The sequence below is a fragment of the Sinocyclocheilus anshuiensis genome, unplaced genomic scaffold (assembly GCF_001515605.1).
Source record: "Sinocyclocheilus anshuiensis isolate Anshui unplaced genomic scaffold, SAMN03320099.WGS_v1.1 scaffold1297, whole genome shotgun sequence".
Taxonomy (NCBI): Eukaryota; Metazoa; Chordata; class Actinopteri; order Cypriniformes; family Cyprinidae; genus Sinocyclocheilus; species Sinocyclocheilus anshuiensis.
Window position 1 is genome coordinate 434166 of NW_015548271.1, and position 18464 is coordinate 452629.

Genomic DNA, 18464 nt, shown 5'->3' on the forward strand with positions numbered 1-18464 from the left:
CGTTTCAGAAAGGCGGGGCATAGAGGAGAAACAATAATGTACAGTATGTGGAAAATGTGTTTTTTTAACCTTAAACTGCATAAACATTTCATTACACCAAATACACAAAATAATGTTCTTTTTAGCAGCATCATACGACCCCTTTAAGACCTAAATGTAAATTAATTAAGCATAGTATAACTTCTGATATGCTATTCCGGACTTTTTATGGCCTTAAACTTGATCGATCCAAACTTAAGACTTTCTAAGGACCCACAGAAACCCTGAAAACAAGTAAACTAAATTTCTTGATAATAATATGCAAATACACATTGGAGAATGATTTAAGTTCATGAACATGTACGAACACTTCATCAGTTTCATATCAAAGTACTGAACTATTATTTAGTGTACACAACCCTTTAATCAAGCAAATATTCTTATATGCTGAAGAGAACAGAGAGCTTTACAATCAAAGTGTTTTTTTTTTTAGTTTGGTTTGACTGTAATATCAGTGAATCCATGCACCTGAGTGATTTGACGGCAGTCCATCGATGCCAGGAGCTTCTGAGAGCCGGAGATTGTAGGAACAAACTTCTCCATCAGTGTAACCGTCACAAGCTTCTGCACATCACTGACAGACAGAACCAGAATATAAACTTACTGTAAATGTATCACTCTTTAAATAAAGTTTTCAAATGTAATGTAGTACAGTTCATAAATCTAAAGTGCATGAACATATCGCACCTGCAATTAAAGTGCTGAACACTGAAAGTCTTACCCTTTTGTGATCTCTTTGACGTTCTGCATTCGGAAACAAAATGTTCTTCAGCACTTGTGACAGCGGCTTCTGGAATGAGATATTGACTGTCAACTCATCATCAAGTAATGTTTGACAAAAGCAGCTACTGATTCACACATTTCGGGGCACAATAAGCAGAAAAAAGTCTCTGCTGGGACTGTTTAATTGTCAGACTCCACTCACTCTCTTGTAGTTTGAGGTGGACAGGAATCTGGGCCTTCTTCATCGGTGTCTTTCAGCACTCCAGTGTAGTACATGACCATCACCTCATACAGCAGACTGGCTGTGTGCCACTTTGAGCTTTTTGTTTTTGACGATGGAGAGTTTGGCATCTCCACCATTTTCGGATATAATGTACAGCACAACAAATCAAGCAAGTGACTAAAGCAACTCTTGAGTGATTTGAAACCATCTTGCTTGTATCAGGTGCTGACATGACAGACAAATGTTATGAAAAGGTAAAAACAATAAAGGAAGAAAAATACCTGATGTAATAGAAACATAGTCATCATCGCTCTGTTGTTCCTCAGCTGTGTTTTCTCTCTTCATCTTCATCATCTTCCTGCAGTCCAGCAGTTTGACTTCAGTGATCTTCAGTGGCGTCTGCAGCATCTGCTGTTCTCCAGCGTTACAGTAAGGACCCAGAGACTCTGTGGAGGTTTGATGGCTGGATCCATGACTGTCACACACACTCTCCTGAGCATCAGTGGAACAGAGTAAAGTGAGGCTGAGCTCTGAGTCCTGTGTGTCTCTGGATCTCTGTTCAGAGAGTTGATCTCTGACGCTCCAGACTGAATCCATCCCATCAGTCACACACAACCAAACCTTTTCCAGCTCCTGACACAGAATCAAAGAGACTTTCAATTTATATAACAACTGTTTCTCTGAAGGAGACTGTTTTAAAGAATAAATAACTGTTGGCAGACTGGATGTATGAAAATAAAGAAGCAATTTTTAGATGTCAAAAGGGCAACACGGACCATGGTGCCCTAGAAGCTTCTTCTTGTTCTGGTAATACTGACACTAAATCACGTTTAATGTACATATAAACACTGCAGTCAGAATCCTCAATCAGATTATATTGATTCAGACTGCGCATGTGCCAATGCTTGATTTTACAGATATGCATGTTGATTTTCATTTATTAAACAAGTTCGGTACTGTTTTGGTTCACTGGATATAAAATCATATCCTGAAGTAAAACCAGTTGAAAACTGAGGAAGATGTTGGAATCCAATTAATTTTCTAAAGTTTCTCACTTTCAGACATTCCTTACAGTCCCTACGACTCGAAATAAACCAATATCCTGGAGTATATGTAACTCCAATAGCACTGAAACATGCTGTGCAGACAAGTGAGCTGCTGCTGCCTGCTTCGTTTCATTTACAGCTGATCTTAATCCACAAAATAGGGCATTACCGCCACCTACTGTTAGTATGGAGCAGAAACACCCTTCTTCTCTGGAGGTATCTTGTTTTCTGCTCCTCCAGTATCCACACTGTGAACCCCACACCGTAGAGCGAAGAAAGAGTATACACACTATATTCTAAGTGTGTATTTGACATATGTCTAAACATGTTTTATCCTCCTGTGACCTCTTTCTTTCTTTAGTGATTTTACCGGCGGGTCTACTTCTGTGCTGCTGAGACACATTGAATTTCATAAATTAAATCATTTAAACTAATGAATCTTTTACCTGCTTAGAAGTACAAATTTTAAGGTTTGCGCAGTTATTATATTGTTCTGACATGAAAATGGAACAAAATCAATACATCTCAGCTCGATAAATCAACCCTGATAGCACACGTACATCACGGAGATGTCTATTTGACATATGCATATAATTTTTTAGAGTGTTTGCTCATCTACAATATGTCTGTTGGATGTTTCCTATCAGATGTTTACAGACGTACACTCGTACAGTGACTAACAGAAAATAACCATATTCTGCGTGAGATAACGTGAACATTTAGCCTGCTCTGCTGCAAAAAAAACCAAAAAAACAACAATAGACACGATCACAGAATTTGTAATGGATTTACTGGTTATAATGGGAATTGTACTGGTTTTAATGGAAACCGCAATGGTGCCTATTGGTCTCTACTGTTCGCCTTATAGGGCTACCTGGAAGTCCTCACATTTTCAACTTTTTAAAAAATCTAGGATGAAATGTATATGAATTTTAATACTACTTCATGAAAGTCAACATAAAATGCTACATTTCCAGAGAATTGTGCATGTTACTTTGTAAAGAAATTACTGAAGACATTTTCTTTCCCATCTTCAGCTGTTAACATGGAATTACATGTAAAATTGTGTGATTCTTTATATAACAGCATCTGAATAAAGACAATATTGCTTGTGAATTAAATAACAAAATTAACTTGCCCATTATTATGCAAATACACATTAGGGAATGACTTCAGTTCATGACCATCTGCTCACATAAACATTAGTACAGAGAGACAAAATATGAACAAGGAGGATCTTTATTGTTGACTTGCATCAGTTTCATATAAATTAGTATATTAAAAGTTAACATTCTTATAAGTAAACCGAGAGCATTAGAAGGCTTTACACTGATAGTGCTTTTTTTACTCTGGTTTCACTACAATATCAGCGAATCCATGTACTTGAGTGAGCTGACGGCAGTCCATCGATGCCAGGAGCTTCTGAGAGCCGGAGATTGTAGGAACAAACTTCTCCATCAGTGTAACCGTTGCAAGCTTCTCCACATCACTGACAGACAGAACCAGAATATAATCTTACTGGAAGCCTTTTACTCTTTAAACACAGTTTATCATATTTGATGTAGTACTGTTACTATACACCTCTGTTTTTAACCGTAAACACATCACACCTGAAATGAAAATGCTGTTAAACACTGAAAGTCTTACCCATGTTCGATCATTCTGACGCTCTGCATTCCCAACCCCTCTATACGGAACAAAACGTTCTTCAATACTTGTGACAGTGGGTTCTGGATCGTGATCTTGACTGTCAACTCTTTACCCACCACAGCGTCCTCCAGAGGCTGAAACAGTACAAACACAATCAATGGATGTAGAATGAAATGAGAAACAGATTTTCCTCACACAAACAATCACGTGACTTTAGAAGACATGGAATATAGTGCACAAGTCATATGTACTACTGTTATGATTAGTGCTGTCAATCGATTAAAAATAACTAATTAATTGCACATTTTCTCTGAAATTAATTTGGATTAATCCATAAAGTTTTTAAATATACTTTTATATTGCAATAACTTTACATTCAATCTTCAAATTAATGTAGAAACCACAAAGACAGTATGTTTTAATATTTATTTAATGGCATCTTTTTTTTATGACTGAAGGCGAGTATCACTGATACCAAAACTACTGATGTCTAGGAAATTACTCTTTTTTTCTTTTCTTTTTTTTTTCTTTCCATAAATAGCCATTTAACATGACAGTATACTTAAGAGCTATCAATTTTAACATTTATTAGACTTTAAAAAATAACAACTTCTAATTTAAGTGAACGTAAAAATCTTCACATAAACCCATTATAATAAATGTCATATTTACCTGTGCCCTTCAGCAAGTAGGAAATATACAGAAATTGAATAGTTATCAACACTAAATTCTAAATTAAATATAGATTATTCCTTAAAGCTACAAATGTTATTGATTTCCTCTTTTTTTTCTTTTGTTCTTTGATTAACAGACATCACAGCAGCTGGGTTATTAGGTTATATGGCTGCTATTACTTTAAGAGCTGCCGCTGCTGAACGTGACGCGGATTTGACACGCATGCTCATAGTTTTAATCGCGGTTTAATATGAAATGATACAGGCAAATCACCTGCGTTAATGTGCTAATTTTGACAGCACTAGTTATGATGCATCACAAATCAAGACTAGTGTCTCATTGACGTACTGTGATGATGAGGTCTGGTGTGCGCAGTCTGAAGTTCAACTGTGTGGCCAGAATCTGTTTGGTCTGATTGACCCGACCGGTGACCGTGAGCATCAGAGCGCCCTGGTCCACCAGATGGTTCATGTACTCGTTATACTGCAGAGTCCAGGGAATAGTCTTGGCTGAAGGGAGACAAAGGAGCATGACATTAATGACAATGATAAAACAATTATAATGAGAACTAATTTTTCATTTTGCACAGAACTCAACTACAGGTTTCCTCCTCTTTGCTCATTGCCCAAAAGAGCGACCGATTAGTCATGTTACATTTTTTCAATATGTGTAAGAAACACAATGTTTTTACAATTTTATTTTATTTTTTAAGTCTGCAATTAATCTTTCATCACCCCCACACTCACATATAATTTAAATTAGTAAATACATATCAGGTCAGTCAGATAGTTCAAGATCCTGTTCATGAACAGGATCTAATTTAAAATTCAATTAAAAATAAGGCTCCAAAATGATTAATCGTGATTAATTCCATTCAAAATAAAAAGTGTGTTTACGTACTGTGTGTGTGTGTGTGTGTGTGTATATATATATATATATATATATACACACATAATAAATATACACAGTACACACACATACAGTATGTAATCAAACTTTTTTCTTTTTATGCGATTAATCGTGATAATTGTTAGTAATTGTTTTGCAGCCCTAATTAAAAATAAGCATTACTACAATCTCAAACAAAATGTACAAAAATTGTACCTTTAGGAGAACCATAGTTTGTCACTGGAGAAGTACCCTGAAAGGGACAACTTTATATCTTGTTTGCACCTAAAACGTTCATTGTAGCACCTTAAGAGTACATGTTATGACTCTAAGGTACTAATATGCACCTTTTAGGGGTAAGGCACAAAGATGGCCTTTTTAGGGTCTAAAGGTACAATTTGTAGATTAAATCTGAATACCAACTGCAAGCATGTCTCATCATTAAGTGATTTTTGACAAAAGCAGCTACTGATTCAAACATTGTGAGGCACAACCAGAAAAAAGTCTGTGCTGGGACTGTTTAATTGTCAGACTCCACTCACTCTCTTGCGGTTTAAGGTCAATAGGAATCCGGTCCTTCTTCACAGTGTCTTTCAGCACTCCAGTGTAGTACATGACCATCACCTCATACAGCAGACTGGCCGTGCGCTGCTTTGAGCTTGTGTTCTTCAGGACGATGGAGAGTTTGGCGTCTCCACCGATACGAGGTCCTGCCCCATCCATGACGATCTCAATACTCACGTCGTTGACGGTGGGCGACGGATACAAAGTCGGCTTGGAGCCGAAACGACTGGCCGTTTCCACAGCTATGCGCTCCTCCTCTGAACCTGATGGACATGAACAGACAGTAAAGAGGAGTGCGAGTTGCTATATTTTATTGTGTCAATGTCAAAATCAAACCTTCACCCTAGTTGTTTTGTGTTCATTTGCTTCTCCTATTTGCTCTGTTTACATTGACTATCACTCTAGACTAATACAAACATATACAACAATAATTTCTCAAATATTTATTACAATATAATAAATTTAACATTCACTTCAATGGGATGATATGACTGAATTCTTTCAACTTGACTGTTACCGACTGAATTGCAGTGGTCAAACTATTTAAAGCAATGGTTAATTAAGCTACAAGTCTATCATAATGCACAATGTTCCCATCTAACATGTATTTTGAGCTGCAGCTTGTCATATTAATGGAGTGTTTCACTAGTAAACCGGTTACCTCACCTAAATATGTTTGTAGATTTGTGTTGGATATTTCAGGTTTATCTTCGGAATGGAAATATTGATAATATTTTATTAGTAGACACTGTAAACTTTTTTAGCTTATTTCAATTAATCTCAAAACTAGTGAGCTAAGCCAATAGTACTACAGGCAGTGTAGAGTAAACATGGCTGCAAGTGCAAAAGGCAGAAGAACAGACAAACCAATTCAATTGAATGAGTCATTTATGCTGGAACCACTCCAATTGATTCAAACCCTAACTCCTGACTTTGGTAATTGATTTCAAGCTATTTACTAGCAAAAACAGTTTAAAAGAGTTATTCATTTTCAAATTTCGACATTGCTTGCAATGAAAAGCACGTTGTGATCAGAACTTTTCAAAGCTCCAATCGGATCGCATATCGCAAATCATTTAAAGATCGAATCATTTAAATCGGAACTTTGGAGCGGGTTCATGAATCTTTTGAGTCAGATCGGGACAACATGGATCACAAATCATTTTGATCGGAACTTCGGAGCACTTATCACGAATCATTTGAGTCAGACTTGGACTTTGATTTGCGTCGAAACGAAGCGGGTTCGAGAATCATTTGCTTTACATTGGAACTTAAGAGTGGGTTCGCAAATAATTTTACAAATTGAAGATTCGTGATACGTGCTCTGAAGTCCCAAACTGAAATGTTGGCTTACGAATCATTATTCAGATCGGGACTTCGGAGATGGTTGGCAAATCGTTTAATTCAGATCGGGACTTCGGAGCACTTATCGTGAATCTTATCTGATTTCTTGTGCTCAAGAAATGTTGTGTGCTGTGCTCAGCTTTCAAATTCTGTCCATTTTATCACAAAATTCAAACAATGCATGCCATTCGCTCTTAAATGTGGTGTAACATCACTGTGGCAGCTTCAGTTTAAACGGCAGCACGGAGCGCGAGTATCTTCCACTTTAACACAACTTATAGCGCTTAAACATGAATGAACATTGGAAGGTTGAAAGATACAATACAATACAGAATGTCACTCAATTTATCACAGTTAGCTATAAAACACTAGAGACTACCATATTTACTGTTAATTATGTGTATGTTTGAATAAATTTGTCATGAAGACAATTACGTGTTTATGAAACTACTATATGTGCAAGTGACCTTTCAGAAATGTCAGTTGTATTTGAGAGTAATAATTATATCTGAAAATAAATAGCAGTTTAATGTAATAGTTGGGATTAATTTTAACTTCTAATATTATAGCAATGTACCAAATGAGAGGGTTCACAGTATATTTTACAACATTAGCTGGGAGAGATTTTTTTTCCTCAAGAGAAATCAAACTATCGATATCAATATCGGCAGATATCATTCAGAATTTGCATGAAAATAAGGAACAATATCCATCGGGAGCGTGTCTATAATGCCTTAAAATGCTTTCTAGGAAGGCAACTCTAGGTTTTGGGCCAGATGCATTTGTTTTGTTACCTTCTGGATATTTGTAGAGGTGTGTGATGTCCACGCGTGCATCAGATCCCACAGCTTTAGTACTGATGTGCTGACCGATGGAGTTCTTCTCCACATGAACCTGACTCAAACTTCCATCAGGTTTCTTCTGCCAGTAGATTCTGTCACTGTTCACCTGAGATGCACAGTGAAACCAATTCAGTCATTCAGTAGATGTTTTGACTTCAAATTAAAAATGCAAAGTATGAAATGTCGTCAGACACAAATGAGGGTGAAAAGAGGTTTGTATGAAGCGCTCACTTCGGCAAAGACAAAAGGAGTGTCGAATTTCAGGTCGACTTGTCCGTTGCGGACAGCGGAGACGGGGGTGGGACCGCAGCGGTATGAACCCTGGCTAAGCTCCTGAGGGGTCGCGTCCACCACCTGCCACCCACCGTTACCTGCCGGGAGGTCCTGCCGGGTCATCCAGCACTCGTTCCACACGTGGAAGTTCCTACAGAGAAACACAGCCAACATGAGTTTATTGTTAGTCGCCAATTTACAAAAATACACTTGAGCAGGCATTGACTAAAACAGCGATCCAAAACTAGTTATTTTTCATGCTAGGTTAAGTTTTTGTTAAACATTAGTTTATTAAACATATTTATTAGTACAATATTTATTCTACATTAAATATTGTAGAAACTTAATTTGCTGTAAAGTTGCTTTGCAACGATTTGTATTGTGAAAAGCGCTATACAAATAAACTTGAATTGAATTGAATTAGTTTCCCCCAAAACAATTCTACCTCTAATACTTAAAAAAATTGTATACAACACTTTAATTTTCCTTTATTGTTTTCAATGTCATTAATATATTATAGTTTTTGTAAAAATTGATTTTTTTTTTCCATTTTCCATTTATTTAAAGTTTTGTTAAATGTGTTGTGTTTTGTCATTTTGTATTAGTTTTTTTAAACATGTCTATACATTTGTTTAATTTTTATTTATTTTGTCTTCTTTTGTTTAATTTTTAAATTTTTTTATTTGTATTGTTCATTACTTATTTAGTTATTTTAGTACTTAAAGTTAAACTAAAGGAAAATTAGAAATGTTGCCTTGGCAACTAACTGAAATAAAATAAGTTTGTTATTTCTTTAAAGTTTGTTTTATTTCAAGTGGTTTTAGTTTTAGTTAACTATAATAACCCTGGTGCCATATGAATGTAAAGTGTCAGTAATGATTGCTGTATTTGAGAACTGTCACTAATGAAAATTTTATTTAAAATTTTCCAAGCATAAATTTTACTGATCAGAGAGGCCAAGTATAACATGAACCTGACACTAATGACATTAATGACAGTAAAAGGAACTTAAAGAGGAGATGGTTGTTATCATACCAGACAGAATCGCTGGTCTCGTCTTTGATAAGCTCCAGTTTCTCATCAAGATAAATGTCTGTGGTCAAGGAAAGGTCTGTGTCGTGAGCGGAGCTGAAGTTGGTCACACAACGGGTGGGAATACCAAGACATCTCAATACTGAGAGAGAAATGGAAAAAACATTACTAAAAGATCTATATAAACTCTGAACTGTAAGTGGTGCAAAAATTGCAAACACCGTGTTGGAGTTGCCCTGAAGGTCAACCGCTTAAGGCAAGACACTACAGGAAAAAAACATTGTTTTTTTCATGTTTTGGACTATTTTGCTTCCATAACAGGTCTTATTTAAAACTAGTGAAAAGAAAACATCTAAAATATACTTAAGTGTTTATTTTATTGCACTTTATCTATTTGCGGCTGTAGATTTCAATTACAATACATGTCTTTAAAGAGCTTTTTCCTCATTTCAGCAGCACTTACAAACACAAAACTTAACAGTTTTATTCCTCTCTATATTCTGAAGGTTTTTACCGATGGGTTTGTTCATATATCATTCACACTGGTTTAAGTAGCATTTTATTCCTAAAAACTTATCGATTTTTTGTTCTCTATAATCTTTCACTGTTACTTTCAAACTTTCTGCCAAATTTCATAGGTTTTCTTGTTTTTTTAAAAAAAACAGAATTCTCCTTTAGACTAGTGGTAGGAAAACATCTAAACACATGATTATGTGTTTATTTTGTATCAGTTAATCAATTTGCGGCTGTAGATTTCAATTACAATACACACCTTCAAAAGTTTTTTCTCCATTTCAGCAGCACTTACAAACACCAAATTTAGCAGTTTTATTCCTCTCTATATTCTGAAGATTTTTACAGAGGGATTTGTTCATATATCATTCACACTTATTTTTACTCCTAATAACATGGTGAAGTAGTTTTTTTTTCTGGCTGCTGACAGTGATAAAAACATATCCAAACGTACCGGATGTGGTGACTCCCGCATAGACCCAGCACTGGCCAAATTTGACAGGCTTCCCTGAGCTTTTGTAATACTTTCTCAGGATGTCGCCGCTGCCGCTCCAGGTGGTGGGAGTCGTCCCGCCTTCAAAGCTGTCTGACCAATTTCCCATCAGCACACCACGGTCATCATTGGAGTTCACCTGTCACAGAAGAACGGAAAAGCTTTTCAAAAACAGGTGCATTTCATCTCTTGTATCATGCATCTTACGTTTCTGTTCCTCAAAGTTCCTTCTTAAAATGTCAGGAAAGATGTGAGAATGCAGGAAATGATTAAACCAAATCAATATAATTTTTTTAATGATTATGCGAAGAATATATTGTATAAAGACTGAACTGTTGTTGTGGACATTATTTAATGATGCATAGTTTTTTTTTTATATATATAACAATAGTAAATCAAAAGAGGGTGACCATTATCTTTTACTGTTATTTTTATACTTACTGACAAATGTTTTTATGAAAAGATCAATCAAGCAGATTTCTGTAAATGTAACTTCTACAAATTAACTTCAAAATGTTCTTTATTGCCCTTTTTTAATTCAATTTACCCTATTGTTCAAAAGTTTGTTCAATAAATTTTATAAAAATATATTAATACTTTTATTTAGCAATGATACATCAAAAGGTTTAAAAGTGACAGTAAAGACGATAAAGTTAAAGTCAAAAAAATGATTTCTATTTCGAATAGTACTGTTTTTTTAACTTTCTATTAATCTGTGAATCCTGAAAAATAAAACGTATCACGGTTTCTACAAAATATTAAGCAGCACAGCTGTTTTCAACATTGATAATAATAATAAACGTTTCTCGAGCAGCAAATCAGCATATTAGAATGATTTCTGAAGATCATGTGACACTGAAGACTGGAGTAATGATGCTGAAAATTCAGCTGCGCATCACAGAAATAAATTCTATTTTAAAACACTCACACAGAAAACAGCTTTTACAGTATTTTTGATCAAATAAATGCAGCCTCGTTGAGCAGAAAAGACTTCAAAAACATTAAAAACATCTTACCGACCACAAACTTTTAAACAGCAGTGTATATTTGTAATATGATTATTATACTTTCATCACTTAACACAGACGTTTCTTCACAGTGTTTATGTTATAGATTGATTATGTAAGAAATTTGTAACAAATCTTAAAAAAGTGAGACTGCAAAGGTAAAATGTGACAAACCTTTTTGCAGTTCTATATCCATTAATTCAGAAGTGTAGAATTAAAGGACATATCTCTACACTAATGATGTTTGGAACTGTGCCAGATGAGACAGAGGAGAATGTGTGTTTCGATGAAAGAGAAAGCATGTGCTTCTGTAAACAAACAAGCACCGGCTCTGCTGTTCAACATGTACGGTCTTGAAAAAGATAGATTCCTATGAATCTAAAACTACCACATACTGTCAACTGTAATTAACCTTCTCAAATCCGTGTCATATTCATGATTTCTTATGAATGTATGTCGATGTCATGTGAATGCGACTCACCAGAGCAGAGACCATTCTGGACACGATCACTGGATCTCTCCATTCGGTCATAGCGACCTGACCCTTCTCCAGCAGGAACAGACACGCTTCCAGGATGTCCTGTTCAAACTGATCAAACAAATGAGAAATAAATATAAAAATAATGGAACCGATAATAATGATAATTATAATAATGGAAGTAATATTCATAAAAACAGAATCATAAATAATCATAAAATCTGATTGAAACTGATAAAAAGCATATTAACAACAGCAATAATAATAACAACAGCAGCAACAATAATAATATTAATAATAAAATTATAATAATTGAACTATAGATAATAGAATCTGTTCAAACTGATAAAACAATTGCATAATAATAATAATAGCAACAACAACGATATTAATAACAGAAATAATAACAGTAACAGAATTACAGATGGTAATAGAATCTGTTCAAACTTATACAACAATTGCAAATTATTATTATTAATAATAATAATAATAATAATAATAATAATAAACATTACGTGTAGTGCTATAATAAGCACACATCGAGGGAGTATTATCCAAAATAGCCGTTTAATAATAAATCCATGAAGAATCGCAAACGTAGCATTCACAATTGTAAAGCAAATAACCAGCAGACAACAGAACAAAACAGGGATTATATATAATGGGTCAATTAATAAGACACACCTGAAACTAATGCAACTGAGGAAACTAACAACAAGATCAGAAAGTAGAGAGACAAGAACTAAACAGGGCAGGAACAGAAGAAAACACAAGAAAAAGTCCATAACCATGACAGTAGAATTGTATAATTATCGAATCTGTTCAAACTGATAAAACAATTGCATAATAAATGCAATAAAAAAATTAAAAAAATTAATTAATTAATTAATTAATAGGGATGTCCCAAGCCGATCTCAAGGATGACCATATGTTGCAATTATTCTGCTTATTGTACATAAAAAAAAAATACAAGAGTTTTTTTATCAGCAGTCCCATATTCATAATTGTGACCACAGTTTGTTGACCATTTTTACCATTGTAACGTTTACATCTACCAATGTCTTCATATAGTGTGTGCATAGAGAGAGTGTGTCTTGTGATTATATTATATTATATTATATTATATTATATTATATTATATTATATTATATAGTACTTATATTATATTATATTATATTATATTATATAGTACTTTTACTCTGCACAACTCTGTATACATTGGATTAATTTTAATAACTTTAATGTACCTGAAGTGTGCACCAAGCATACATTCCTATAGGAACATACAAGTATCGTATCGTGACTCTGTATCGGCAGATACTCAATGTTCAATGACTCGGATCGGTTCGGGGGCACAAAAAACCTGATAGGGACATCCCTAATAAATAAATAAATAAAATTAATTTCACTCTCTACAATGGAATTGTGTTTCCACACCTGGGCAAAATTCCACGTTCTGGCTCCAATTTGCTGCTCGGTTCCGTAGTAAATTCTGCCCATGCTATTCAGAACATACTCTTTCCTTTCCGCTTCATTATCCAGAAACACGGGATCATCTGCGGAGAGGCAGATCGATGTGGTTACGTCATTAATGTAAATAAGGGGAAAATGAGTGTGATCATCTTCTGTTGACTCTGTACCTTCACACCAGGGGTTGAAGAGCATGTAGATGTCGTTTGGGGTGCAGGGGAACAGCAGTCTGCCCCTCTGGGAGAAAGACTCGACGGTCACCCTGTAGCGGCCGATGGAGGCGGTGGGAAGAGTGTTGACCGCCAGCCGCACGCGTTTGTCTTTCTGCTCCACGATCTTCATCTCCCAGCGGCCATCTTCCAGCACATCCACTAACGGGACAGAGATGCGAATCCCTGGATTACTGCTGAAGATGGAATCTGTGTCAAAAACACAACAAAGACGTGGAAACGTTAGATGAACAGCGTTTTAATGATTTATTTTAATCAAATCATCTGTCAGTGACTCAGCTGGAGATCCATTAATAAAGGAGACTCAAGGAGCAGCTGGATTAGGTTACATAACTAGTCCTGGCCCAAACCCAACTACTCCATGACTCACATCCATCACGAATGACTAGACTCATCTCTTCAGTTCCTCTCTTCTGAATAAGGAGCAAGATAATTGAACTAACCGTCAGAATGTCTGGGCATCTTTCTGTCTTTGTCACACACTGATTTATCATTCAGACAATGCTAATGCATCAGACTCCGGATGAAAAACATTGACAAAAAACATGATTTAATTTCCGTAGCCACTGCATGTTTATGTTTTATGAATGATGGTTGAGTACAGAAAGAATTTCAACATTAAAAAAATCCAACAAAACAAGTTAAAATCAATTTTAAATACACCTTATCTGATTATGATTTTGGTTCTGATTTTTTTTTTTTTATTAATGATTGTGTAATTTTAATTCTGAATTTCTATTATGCGTCTGATATGCACTGATTATTGATTTTTGATTCAAGTTGTTCTTCTGATACTGCTTTTATTTCTGATTCTGATTTAATTCATTCTTTGATTCTTTTCAGGGAATTTTACTATTATAGTTTTTATTAATTTCTTTAATTCGTTTTTTTATTAGTTTTTATATTTTTTATTTTTACTTTATTTTATGTTTTAGTCATTTTATCATTTTATAATTTATTACTTTTAAATGTCTATATAGTTTTTATTAATTTTTGTTTCAGTTTTAGATATTTTAGTAGCTACAGCAAGTTAAACTAATGAAAATGAGAAATGTTGACTTACCATCTATCTGAAATAAAATAAATAATTTAATATTTTATTTTATTCCAGTTTGTTATGTTATTTCAAATTATTCAAGTTTTTAAAAATGTTTTTATTTAATATGCAATACCCCTATAATACCCCTGATTTTGTAATCTTCTGATGCTGATTTCATTCTGATTTCAATTCTGCTCTTCTGTGAGTTTAATGGTGAAAAATGTTGCTCAACACGTCCCAAGATCTAATTATGCAAAGAAACACACTGTCAGAGGTGTGTCCGGTGGGAATGAGAAGGATGGAATGCAGTAATCGTGAAACATATTCACTAAAACTTAAAACAAACAGCAAAAAGTCCAGGCTTGAGTCTGTCATCTGCAGAGATGTTTGACTTGTTAGAATGTGTCAAATGAAGATACTCACGGATCATTTTAAAGGTCAAATGAGTCATTTCTGAGCTCCTTGTGAGATTAAATAGAACAAACAAACAAAAAAAGACTTGTCAAACAGGTTGTGAACGTGGCTCTCTCACCTAACTTAAGCAGCAGCTGCAGTTTGTCTGATTTCGGATTGAAGGGTCTGGAGAACTCGACCCACATCTGGAAGGTCTGTCCTCTGCGGACGATCAGCTTGTCGCTGAAGTAAGCGTCTGTGTGATGCTCGAGCCGGTTCTGCCCATCCTTGGATTTCAGGAGGTCGACCGAACGAACTATCAGAAGCTTGTCTGAGAAAGAAAACGTTCAGATATACGGACCCAAGATCACCCAACTTAGAGCATCAAATCTTAGTGTTTTCCAGCAATAGTGGACCCAAATAAAATGCTGTTTTATACATTTTCATTCTTTTGCACAATGAGGTTTTGTTTATTTATGCATATTTTAAAGATAAAAAAACCTTTCTAAATTAAACTTAAAGAACTTGTATTTTTTTATGCAAATGAGCCTCCCTCTTTTTCCTTCTCACCTGAAGCAGCTGATGTCCCAGATGCAGACGGGGTCGTAGGACCTCCAGTGGTGTTGGGGTTAGAACTAGACATTTCTACAAGCAGCCTGAAATATATAAGGGAATAAATAAATATATAAGTAAATAAGTAAATAAATTGTAAAGTAGTAAATCAATAAATTCTAATAAAAATAAACATTTCAATAAAATTATTAATTAATAAAATTATAACATTAATAAAAAGTCAAATGAATTCAAATATAAATAACTATTAAATAAAATTAATAAATAGAATTATAATACATAAATGTATTCATTTAAATTTCATATCCTTCAATTTAATATTAAATAAAATATTAATAAATAGAATTCAAAATAAATAGCTAAATAAATATAAGTAAATAAGATCTAATATATAAATGAAGGTAATAAATATGAATATATTTATAATTATACATTTTTATAATTCACTTTACAATTGAAAATTATATATTGTAAAAAAAAATAAGATTAGTTGCGTTGGATTGAAGTTTCTGCTAAATGAATAAATACCACACCTTTGCATTTAATTTCAGTTTTACATTGTATTTGATAGGCTTGCATTAGATCTTGACTCATAAAATACATACACTAGCAGTAAAACATTTGGACAAACATGATCGAATTTACATTTGTCAAGATCAACAACCCTTTGACCCAAATGTTTTTGCTAACACACCTTTAAAAGTTTCATTTTATGGACAAATATCAACATATGAATTTCTTTGCAATGCTGAACTTTAGTTGAGCTAGATGGAGAAGGAAGTGTCATTTACTAGTGTTCCCAGAATGCATCTCATGAAGTTTCTTAACGAGTCTTCATGACTTTACTATTATTCTAACAAATGGAAAATGGTCACAATAAAGAATCAATGAATGCATCCAAACTCTTAAAGTGCTAGTATTCAAACACTATATCAGAACAACACTCCGCTCTCTTTGAGCTGATTTTAGAACACACTGTTTTCATTTGTCACGCATCTCCTAGCAACAGGCCATTTGTTTCTGCATGAGTTTGAGTTTTACAAGTCAATTAATGTATTCCAGCCTTTAATTGTACAATTATAAAACCATTATCAAGACTTTCTAGCTTCTTTGACACTCATCACCTCCCTAAACTTAACACTAAATGTCAAGTCATTAACATCGTTCTTGCACAAAAGACTGCCAACAAAGACGCCTCTTACGCCCACACCTGAAAAAAGCACATTACATCACCCAGCTACTGTAACTGACACTTCTTCATGTCTAAACCTATGAAAAAAACAACAATCTGCTCTCACATCTGACGTAGTGTTATTAATGAGCGAAAAACTGTTCTACAATAACTTTCATTATTAAATGAGCAATAAATAGGTCTCAGATTCATGCATATTTAAATATGCATGCTCATATTAAAATATATGAATCAAAGTTCATTGACATTTCTAATTATCCTGGTTTATAGCTCAACTAAGTGAAACCCGTTTTATATTAATTATGTTAAAAAGAATGTTGCCAAGGCTTTAAATTACCTGAACACTAAACTTACAGTTTTACTCCAATCTGTATTCTGAAAGTTTTTACTGAGGGGTTTGTTCATATCGTTCACCTGATTTTATTATTGCATAAATATTCTATTTGCATCTGTAGATTTCAATTATAATTATCTTTAAATGCAGTTTTTTCTCCACTACAGCAGCACTTCCATACACCAGGTTTTACAGTTTTATTACGGTCTATATTCTGAACAGTTTTATAGAGGGGTTTGTTCATACATCATTCGGCTGGTTTTATACACTGTTTTATTAATAAAATCGTAGTGAAAATTCATTTTCTGGCTGTAGATGGTATTTTCTGATTTATGGAGGGATACAATTATTCAAATTCCCCTCTATAAAAGCCTTTGACTCTAATATGTCAACAAAATGAAAAACATTTTTGAACCTGGCTTTATCCAAGATTTATTTTCTAGAAATCTACGCAAGTTAGTGCACATTTAAGTAGATAATGCATTATTTGCGTTCTTAAAGGGGTCATATGATGCGATTTCAATTTTTCCTTTCTCTTTGGAGTGTTACAAGCTCTTGGTGCATAAAGAAGATCTGTAAAGTTGCAAAGACTAAAGTCTCAAATCCAAAGAGATATTCTTTATAAAAGTTCAGAGTCAACCACGCCTACCTAAAACGGCTCGTTCTAACACGCCCCCACATATCTACATCACTATCTGGGAAGATTTGCATAACGCCACCCAAATGTTCACGCAAAGAAAGAAGGCGGGTAAATACAACTTAACCACTGATTTCTAGTTGTGTCCTCTTTTGGACACAACTAGAATATTTGGAATATTATATCTTTTGGAATATTCAGTTCAACACAAATATTCAGATGTGTGCTGCGCATTTTATGGAGGATGAGGACTGTTTCCTGAGAGAGTAGCCTACAATGCGTCTGTGGCACAAAGGCTGTTTCTCTCTTTGGAGTGTTACAAGTTCTTGGTGCATAAAGATCCAAAGAGATATTCTTTATAAAAGTTAAGACTTGTCCACGCCCTCCTAAAATGCCTAGTTTAAACACACCCCCACATGTCTATGTCACTGTGTGGGAAGATTTGCATAACGCCACCCAAATGTTCACGCAAAGAAAGAAGGCGGAACTATTATTCTTGCTGTTGCCGCCGCCGTCATGTCGTGGAGTCGCTGTGTATTTCGTTGTGAAAGCAAAACTACTTTGCTTGACCTTCCAAAAGAGGACACAACTAGAAATCAGTGGTTAAGTTGTATTTACAACACTTGAACAGTGTTGTAAATACAACTTAACCACTGATTTCTAGTTGTGTCCTCTTTTGGACACAACTAGAATATTTGGAATATTATATCTTTTGGAATATTCAGTTCAACACAAATATTCAGATGTGTGCTGCGCATTTTATGGAGGATGAGGACTGTTTCCTGAACCAGTAGCTTACAATGCGT

At 34.6% G+C, this 18464-nt stretch overlaps 1 protein-coding gene across 2 annotated transcripts in view; it reads right to left on the reverse strand.

Moving 5' to 3' along the window:
• Nucleotides 1–3252: 3252 nt before the first annotated feature.
• Nucleotides 3253–18464, reverse strand: part of LOC107655751 (protein-glutamine gamma-glutamyltransferase K-like) — a 22010-nt gene continuing 6798 nt past the window's right edge. For both annotated transcript variants that reach the window (XM_016443329.1, XM_016443330.1), the window contains exons 3-15: nucleotides 15493–15578; nucleotides 15062–15253; nucleotides 13431–13679; nucleotides 13228–13346; nucleotides 11794–11901; nucleotides 10267–10444; nucleotides 9303–9441; nucleotides 8226–8418; nucleotides 7947–8100; nucleotides 5787–6071; nucleotides 4705–4865; nucleotides 3679–3815; nucleotides 3253–3520 (exon numbers count right to left, since the gene is read on the reverse strand). In XM_016443329.1, coding sequence (XP_016298815.1) covers nucleotides 3376–3520; nucleotides 3679–3815; nucleotides 4705–4865; nucleotides 5787–6071; nucleotides 7947–8100; nucleotides 8226–8418; nucleotides 9303–9441; nucleotides 10267–10444; nucleotides 11794–11901; nucleotides 13228–13346; nucleotides 13431–13679; nucleotides 15062–15253; nucleotides 15493–15565 — 2133 coding nt within the window. In that variant the 5' untranslated portion in view covers nucleotides 15566–15578 and the 3' untranslated portion in view covers nucleotides 3253–3375. The remainder of the gene's footprint in view (nucleotides 3521–3678; nucleotides 3816–4704; nucleotides 4866–5786; nucleotides 6072–7946; nucleotides 8101–8225; nucleotides 8419–9302; nucleotides 9442–10266; nucleotides 10445–11793; nucleotides 11902–13227; nucleotides 13347–13430; nucleotides 13680–15061; nucleotides 15254–15492; nucleotides 15579–18464) is intronic.